Source organism: Fulmarus glacialis, unplaced genomic scaffold, assembly GCF_000690835.1.
Source record: "Fulmarus glacialis isolate BGI_N327 unplaced genomic scaffold, ASM69083v1 scaffold14236, whole genome shotgun sequence".
In the NCBI taxonomy this organism is placed as follows: Eukaryota; Metazoa; Chordata; class Aves; order Procellariiformes; family Procellariidae; genus Fulmarus; species Fulmarus glacialis.
Window position 1 is genome coordinate 33,543 of NW_009217584.1, and position 9,525 is coordinate 43,067.

Genomic DNA, 9,525 nt, shown 5'->3' on the forward strand with positions numbered 1-9,525 from the left:
GAACTCTTGTTGTGTCACAAGTAGGTTGAATGAATATGAAATGCATGTTTTCTGTTGCTCCTGTCCTAATCTTTTGGGTAGCATTTCTGTGAAGGGTGTAATAGCTGTGCCATGCCACCTCACAGATGGATGAGATGGTCTTTTCAGCTCGTGGCTAGTGTTAGCAAACCACATCGAGATTCTCATGAGTTGTTGGACAGGTGCTGTGCAGCTTGTGGCTTTTTTTTGTGATCCTAAGTGCTCTCAACAGCATTCCATCAATCAGTGGGAAGATAAGCTTTATCTTTTCCTCTGTGATGAAGACATTAGAGGGATTGTTTTGTCTTGCCTAGAAGATATTGAACTAGCAAAATATATTTAAAACAATGTAAACCTTGCAATAAGTAGTATATTGAAATGCTTATGAAAACCTGCAGTGTAGTCTCATTGGATAATGAGATACACAGATACAGGTTACATTACCTGGATACAGCTAATTGCTGTTCTGGTGAGCTATTTGTACTCTGGTTACATAGCTGTGACGGAAAAGATTTTAGAAATTATGTAACACTACAAATGCTTATGGATCTGCTACAAAAGAGAAATCAAATCTGGGGGCAGTCAAATATTTATCAAAATAATCTGATTTTCTCTGCTTCAGCCTATTCACAGATTATCTGTCATTCCCTTTTTTAACCTTTTTTCTTTGTATCAAACCTGACAAGAAATTGCGTGAAATGTAAAGATGTATTGTTTAGGTAGAAGTGTTCTGATTGAGATAGTGGAAAGGAGACCAAATCAGGATTTGGGGGCCTGTGAATTCAAAAGCCTCTTTGTCTTTTCCATCTGCTTCGGCTGGTCTAATGACAGATACCGCCTCCTCCTCCTCCTCATCTTGCCTCAGAGACTGTCCTCTGGTCCCGCAGTGCGGACCTGCAACGCCAGGCAGCAAAAGGAAGGGTTCCTCTGGCACAAGCTGCTTGTGCAGTTCGTGCTTACGGCGTATCACTGGCAGAGCCAGAACAACAGAAACCTGCAACAGAAACAAACCACGACAGGTTGCACGCTTCCCAGGTCTCCACGAACAGCTCGGGCACTTGCTCTGAGCCCTTCAGTGCTTACCAGGAATGACAAATCCTGCACTAATTCTTACTGACGTTGTGATTACAGGACATAAACGCTTCAATGACAAACAGCACAGTGACAAGCAAACCGCCTGTAACACTGCGGCTCGTCGTCCCGGCAAGTCAGTGTGGATCCCTTATAGGAAAAGGAGGTTCCAAAATCAAAGAAATCAGGGAGGTAAGTCTTGGGATGTCTGCTGGGAACACTGGCTAGCTCGGCATCCTACCGCAGCATGCCCTGCCACCATCGGCCGCTGCACCTTGCTCATCACACAAACGTGAGCATGTGCTGAGTGAAGAGCCTGGAAAAGCCTTGCTCTGGGGGAAGCAGGGGGCCAGCACAGTGGTACCCTTCTACCTTCCTTGAAGCTAAAGACCGTGTGTGAAATAAAGAAATAGCTTTACAACATACTAGTCTCTGATGCACAATTTAGCAAAGCAACAGTTTAGCGACAGAAATGGCTCATCCAGTTTCTGTTCAGGCACAGCCCCTCCCCAGCAATACTCAGGTGATCCCAAGTTGCAGCCATTTCCAAATTAGCTGCCACCCTTGCAGCCAGAGAAAAGCCCACGTAGCACTGGGGAGTCCAGGTTAGTAGTTCAAATGCTTGATCTACTTTTTAAAAACAAATTATTTTCATACTTCTTTGCTGTTTCTCCCTTATCTCACTGTGACACAGGTGACCTGATTTCATGCAATCCAAACCCTTACTGACTTTTTTTAATCCAGACTTTATCTAAAGGTATTCATTCAATGTGCTGTGCTAGCAACCACTTTTTCCTTTAACCAGAAAATGCAAAAATTATCATACGGTGCCAGTTTTAATTCTTCCATGCATGACTGTAACAACATAGCACATGCCAAGCCAAGAATCCAATGTTTGTAATCAGTCAAACAAGAAAATTAGGTACATGTTTAGTTACGTAGAAAAAATCTGAATAGGACATTTCAGAAATACGGATTTTTATTCTGGAGAAAGTGAGAGCACTACTTCTAAATTTGTATTCATTCCAACATGGAATGAGCTGTTGAATATCAAGATAACACGCTGATAAATTTTTTTCATTTGACTATGTCAAAACAGAAGCTTTTGACAGGCTTTACCAAAGCAAAATTTCCTTTTTTTGTCTAAAATGTAGATTCAAGACAGTAGGTTTCAGTGAGCTTTTACGTTTGGTTTCAAATGTGAAAAAAAGTTAATGGATATTTTTCTATCAAAGAAAATCTGATCCAATGTCAAAAAGGAGTGAAAAATTCTTTGAGCAAAATTTTATATCCAGCATTTGCTATGTAATGTTAGTTTATGGTAGCCTTGGAAGGAAAGGTGATGATAAAGGACAGTTAAGGGTGTCATCCTGTTGACTTTCAAGTTCTTCCAAATTATTTCATTTTGATTCCAATTTGATTGTCCCAGGAGTTTTCTTAACAAAGTCTCTGAAGACTTATCTTCACCTTTCAGGATTTGGCCGCTACTGAAAGGGTCTTTTCTCTCCTTGCATACAGGGAAGTAACGTACCAGCATGTACCACTTCCATTAGCTGACAGAGCTGCCAAAAGCTGTTTCAGAGGGTTTTTTTGCCAAGCAAACAACATGTTATTCCCCCATGTGCCTCTTGCTTTGTAAACTGTGTTCATGAAAACATGCGTAGATTGTCTGCTGTAAACTCGCAGAAAAACAGTTCAGAGCCCTGCCATCTGATGGGGTCTCTGTGCTTACTGAGACCCGCAAATAAAAGGCAATTACAAATCAGATTTTTTTTTCTTGGAATGCTGTTACTTTATTTTTCATCAAAAATTCCAGGAGCTATGCCTCTCAGTAGTCCTTATTGTCAAACCAGCTTTTGAGATGTGGGAGAAAGGAGTCACTTGGTGACTCCTGAGGGGAAGAAAAAGTTATTTCTGTGCAGATGTTAGGGTCATAGGAAAGCCTCTCTTTTTTTTTCTTTAATTCCAAAAAAGCTTTGTCAGAGAACTTCGTATAGATGGGAGAAGATATTTGTGTGTTGAAGTGCATTTGCTGGGTGGAAGGAAGGTGTTCAGTTTGCCTTACGCACGGGACATTTCTGGCTCAGGCTCTGCATGGCCACCAAACTGTTGGTGTTTGCAGTAGTTAGTATCTGGGTGAGTCAGAAAGCTGCACACTCTAGCCCTGGCAGGCAGCAGGTGAAGCCAGGAAAAAGCTGGGGAATGCAGAGCTACTGTCAGAGCACGCAGTCGGAGGTGACCTCAGCCACAAGACATGATTTCTCCAGGTTCTCCAGATCTCTTAGGTGTCCAGGAGAACTGTCAGGCAGCAGGAATTGTGTTAAAATCGGAGCACGCGTGAGTGTGAACCGTGTGCCAGTGAGTGCTTAGCTCTAGGTTTTACAGCTATCAATACTTTGGATTTTATTTTAAATATCCATAACCTCATCCAGAACACTGAGTGAGTGCTTTTAGGACATGGGTTTTTAAAGGTGAGATTGGTCTTTTGGTCTGTGTACATTAAATGACTGAAGTGATTATCCTGGTGAGCGTAGTTTCAGAAGCAATTACCTACTAGTCTAGTACAAGGAAGTAAAAGGATAGTGTTTGGCCAAATAGGTGTTTTGATAAGGCTAATGCAGCGAGAAGTCACACTGCACATTTTCTTAAGCGTAAGGGTAATGGACGATATATTACTCATTTTTTCGTTGCTGATATATGACCAAAATAAAAGAATAAACAAGACTGGCACTGGAAGCAAATGCATAAATGACTGCAGTATTTGGCAGAGTATTTTGTGCTAGATGTACAGACACCCCGAACTCTATGTTAAACAGAAAATACAATCAAACAGAAAAAAAAGGAGCATCCAGCTCAAGATGTGGTCTAATTTCATCATCACACAACACACTAAGCGGCAATTGCACGAGGGATGGTCTTTTGTGTTCAGTCATGTACCCAGGAACAACATGTAGGGTTGCAGTACTATTTTCAAGATAAGATTACAAAAAAAAGAAAAGCATGACTGATTGATCAAATTATGGCAAAATTCCAAAGCCTATTATAGAGCAAGGAATTGATATTCTGGCCTTAAACAGCACTAGTGAACAGAAGATGCAATCAGTAATTTAATCAGTCTTTGGAAAGAAGAATAACATGTGTTGTATGTAACCAGCAGGAAAACAAATTAAGTCCTTGCTGACTGACACAAAGTCAATGGTTACTGAAAATACTTTTTTTAAAAAGCCCAAAATATTGCATTGCAATAACAGTCAGGAATAGATTTTGTTTGTAATATGTGAAAGTGCTAACTCAATATGAAATGCCTGGGTTTTTCTCTATCGACTGAAAAGGTTTTCCAGGATGTTTGTGAAATAATGCCAGGGATTGTTTTGGCCTCATGTATTTTTTTCTTTCTTTGGGTTTTTTTTTTTTTTTTTGGTTAACTGGTTAAATGTTAAGATACATTAAGTGCCAAGATGAAATTTAAAAAAAAAAAAAAAGAAAACAAAACTGGCTCATTACCTCCTTGGGTTCATTAATGAGCTAAAAGTTGATGATGTGCATATATTTAATCAACACTAATTATAATTTAGAAGTGCTTCTGTACCATCCTGAGATATTCCAGAGCACAAGGCAGCTCCGAATTTCATCCAGAGACACAAGTCAGCCACCAGTGGATTAAAGAGCCATTTATCCGCAACTCATTTGATTAGCAGACCTTCTTCAGTTATCAACATTTTTTTCATTTCTTTTTTTTTTATTATTGAAAAGTACCTCATTTCACCTTTTTCATTTTTTAGTCAGCATTGCAACTGTCTGTATTTGAGAGGGTTAAAAGTCTTGTCCTGAAATTCAGGTCACAGTTTGATTCATTAACAGCTACTGAGGTCTAATCTTCCTAGCATGGGAGTGTTTGCAAATTGGCTTGAACAGGCAAATCCATGTCCTGCCAGACCCCAATTACCCTGTCTGGGCAGGAGTTTACGTACGCGCTCTACCATGTATCTAGCAAAGAAAAGACAAGAAGTTTAGAGGTGCGTCCCCTCCATCACATCAGTGAATCACTGACTTTGGAGAGGTGCCACTGCCTGCCCGACGGTGACGCTCTCTTTGCTTTGTCTCTGCTCAAGTCCACAGGAGCCCAGGTGCAGGTAGCGGGGGACATGTTGCCAAACTCCACGGAGCGTGCAGTGACTATATCGGGCACTCCCGACGCCATTATCCAGTGCGTGAAACAAATATGCGTGGTTATGCTGGAGGTAAGTGAGTGCTTGGCATATCGGCTGTCACTTGGGAGATGCTCAAACACATTGTTAATTTTCAATTACCCTGGGTTCCCCAGGGGTGCTGCCTGCCCTTCCCGTGCCAGGGATTTCAAGGGGACTCTGTTAGACTGTGCCCTTCCTGGAGTTCGAGAGCTTCTCGCAGCAGGGTTTAGCAGTCAAAGACCAGGGTTGTCATGACACTGTCAAACAACAAACCAGGTCCAGCATAGAGCTGCAACCCGTTCTGAGAGAAAAACATTTTATTCTGATGCAGAATAGGGCAGAAAACATCTAGGTCTTGTTTTAAATAGAAATAATTCTGACTAGTGTGTTTTAGATTTACCAGGACTTTTTGCTTCCTTACGATCAGGTCATTGCATAAAGCCAGAATGTTTCATTTTGACAGCATTTTTTTAGCTCTCAGATTAAATGATAAAAAATTAATTTATATAAAAATCTGGACATTTTGACCCTTGCTGAAAATGCCCATAATTTCATGCAAGTACATTTCTCAACTGGTTAAGTTGAATAGAAATTTGAAAAAAAATATTTCAGCAAATCAAAATTAAATATTTTGACCTAGTAACCATAATTTTTGACAAGGAACATGAAACATCTCTGCTTTTATCACATTTTCTGCTGGAAAATTTTCTGGGTTTTTTTTGTTTGGTTTGGTTTTTTACCTAAGTCTAGTCAAGGGCTGTCTCATGATGATCTCTGACACCCTACTGTTCTGTTATTCTTTAAAGAGGGGAGAAACAGTGGAGTGTTTGAGACAGCACTACGGCTACTGGCTGTTCAGAAGTATGCAATGCATCAAAATGTCATACAGCCTAATGCAAATAAAAGCATAAAAACTAATAAATCCCCAGAGTTTTACTGGGGAAAAGTGACTTTTGCTTCAGTTTTTGCTGGATTACTGTGAAGAAGGAATTTCTTTATAAAAATGCAAGAGAAAGATAATATTAAAAAATAATTTTAGTTTGTTAGAGATGGAATACGTGATGGCAATAGTTATCAGCTCTGTGAACACAGGGTGTAGTCTATTGTCCAAGCGACATTTGTGGAATAAATAGTTATTTGCTAAAGAAGATGAGAGAAACCATTTCTCAAAATCAGAGAGACAGAGTCCTACCTTCCCACAGGTAGAGCCACTTTTTAAATAACCAGTTTTGACATAATAAGTACTTAATTTTAGTGTTAGGCAAATCACAAGCAGCACAAGAAGACATTGGCTTAACTACAGTTTACTGCTTCAAACACTTTAAAAAATGAACATGCTCTAATTTGCAGCATATATTTAATTTGGCAACAAACACTTTCATTGACATGAAATAGCTAATTATATGATATTAATGAATGGAAGTGATATTGTTGTTACCTTCTTTAGTTGTAGTTAATGCACTGAAATCAGGGCACCGTGCTGCTAGGTGTTGCACAGACAGCTTGAAGCCTTTTTTACAGACACATTCTCTTGCTTTATTTATGAGGAGAAAGTTAGCCTCGGTCAGGGGTTTTCCCTTTGGGTCCTTGCCTTGGGCTATAGGGAATAAACTCCCTTTTCATGCATTATGAAGGCCGTGGTTATGCTCCTGCTGCAGACAGGAGGATTTTTCTCCAAATTTCCAGCTCAGTCAGACGAAAGGGAGATCAGGATGGTCATTCGCGTTGAACAGCTGACTTAATTGAGTTGGTAAAACAAGAAACCTTGATGTGTAGCAGTGTAGGAAAGATCGATAAGCAGATGTACTCTGTGTTAACAAAGCGAGAGCACAGGCTGGACTCTTCCAAATCGTTGACAAATTTCAAAATTGTGCCCATGTTTCCTGAAATACCTTGACATGCTTAATGAAGCTTCATAGCTTCATCTGACAATAGCAGTAATGAAGTCGCAAGTGCCAGCACTGCCTGTTTCGGCTGTGCAGTCAGGAACTCGTCTCTTCCCCTCGAAGCCCGGACAACTGGCCTCCGGCTTGCTTTTGGGCTGATGGGGTGGAGGACAGGGTGGGGTGGGCTTGGCTGGGCTAGTTGCATGCCTTGTTTGAGGTGACCAAGATAAGGAGTGATTTTTTAATACGAGCTCTGCTTCATTCTGCATTTTGATCGCTTTGTGTTTTTGTCTGCAGTCCCCACCCAAAGGTGCCACCATCCCCTACCGTCCCAAACCTGCCTCTGCACCTATCATTTTTGCAGGTGGCCAGGTAAGAGCAGACACCATTTTGGCTTCAGCTGGAAACCACACCGTCTTGGCCCAACCTCAGCCAGCGCCTGTTAGTTTTCAACTTTTACTCTTTTTTGCCTGGTATAGTATTGATGTGCTTTGTCTACTCTGTGTGCTTACAGTTTGCAGGAAAGGAGAACACTGCATTGCAAACTTGACGCAAAATTGTGATGACTCGTATTTTACCAAGATTTAAAATTAAATTCTGTAATTAGGAAAAGTTTGCCCTTCTGTGAATTGAGAGGTGTCCAAATCAGATGCTCCGAGTGGTGTAAAACTGCTTATTGTAGGGGTTGTTTTTTTCAGTCTTAACTTGCAGCTCCACTAGCAGTATAAGCAGTTTCGTCAATTTTCAGAGATGATCAAACAGCAGGATGTCTCTACTCATGAAAGGCATAATTTTTCTCTCACAGTTTTCATATTTTTTAGGACCAAATAGTGCATTTTGCAGTTAAAATTTACACACATGTAATTTCTGCTGCTTATAGTCCCTCAGGACCAAATAGCAATGGGGTTCTGAGGTTACAGGAATTACATACATGCAAGTGTAGACCTTCCCAACCATGCCGTACAACAGCCTGATTGATAACACAACAACATGTTCATGTTTCTTTTTTATATATAGTGAAGTTTTGATGATTCCCTGTTCATCTTCAGCTATATCAGTCAAGGTTCTCATCTGCCTTTAAAACCCCATGTGCAATGTGACTCTTCCTTGTCTTTTGATAGTGCTCTGAAATGGGTCTGCAATGTGCTGCTGAGACATGGTGGGAATTTGCTCTGCCCCATCCATTGCAGGGGGAATGCAGTTTTAGTAACTGATGAGCCAGCAATGAATGCAGCTGACGTGTACCCTAAAAACACCATAGGAGGCTCACAAGGGGACCCATACAGCCAACAGGCTAAGAGCAGCACTGCCCAGATATGTGCAATGGTGGAGGAGTGAGATGCTGCAAGCCCTGCTCAACTCAAGGGGAAATTGATCTCCTAATTTGGGGTAGAGGAAGGCAGCCATCTCTCTACTCACGATTCACGTATGTGAAGCCTCTCTGGCAGTAAGGTACCCCCACCCAGCCAAATCTTTTCCCCAAGATGACATCAAGGCCTCTTTTTAAGTCGTTAAGTAGTTTTTAAGTCCAGTGGGAAGAGCCACTCACCTGCATGGTGGAACATCTGCAGGCAAGTCCCACTGTCCCATTAGCCCAGCCCAGGTCATCACCCTGGGTGGGGTGTGGGGTGTAAGACCATGTCTCACGCCAACAGGCAATTCAGAAGTCATATGAGAAGCCGAACATGGGGTTCCTGGTGGGGCAGAGGGCACAAAGTGCTGCTGGTATTGTTGGTGGTATGACAACCCACACCATCACAATCTGCCAGTTTGTAAGGAAGCTCCTGCACATCTCAAACATACGCCAAAGCACCTTTGCTTCTGACAGGCCCTTGTAATGAGCCTTCTCTGAATTTTTGTCTGTGTTTTACCTTCTGTTCTGTAATGATACGTTATGATGTATATCCAGATTTTCATAATCTGGATGTAGTAGCTTTCAATTCCTGGTGTTCAAGCCTACCACTCTTAGTTGTCTTCAGAATAAGAAATCTGCTTCTTTAGTAACCAAAGTCAAATTGAAATTTAAAATAATTTGCCAGAAATTGGTCTATGACTGAAAGTTTAGAATAAGTTACTCCATATATTTAAGTTTACACTGCAGTGCTTTCCTTTAAGAAATATATGTGTATATATGCAGCAGCCCATGTTACTAGTATTGTAATTGCTACTACCTTCAAAGACTGTCTCTGTATATCGTTACTCAAAAGTATTGAAACACTGCTAGAGTGCTCTGAGTGGTTTGTATAAATAATTGAAAGTGTCCTATTTTAAAGTCTAATAGCTCTTGTCATCTTCAGTTTTATCTGTTAAAAAACTGTTCTCACTTTTCTAACGCAACCTTGTTGATGTGAGAAAGAGTG

The 9,525-nt window shown here is 40.9% G+C and overlaps 1 protein-coding gene across 1 annotated transcript in view; it reads left to right on the forward strand.

Moving 5' to 3' along the window:
* The window catches only part of LOC104078192 (poly(rC)-binding protein 3-like), a 47,289-nt gene that overhangs the window by 22,118 nt on the left and 15,646 nt on the right, over window positions 1–9,525 (forward strand). The window contains exons 5-7 of the mRNA XM_009579735.1: window positions 1,150–1,281; window positions 5,202–5,330; window positions 7,463–7,606. Coding sequence (XP_009578030.1) covers window positions 1,150–1,281; window positions 5,202–5,330; window positions 7,463–7,606 — 405 coding nt within the window. The remainder of the gene's footprint in view (window positions 1–1,149; window positions 1,282–5,201; window positions 5,331–7,462; window positions 7,607–9,525) is intronic.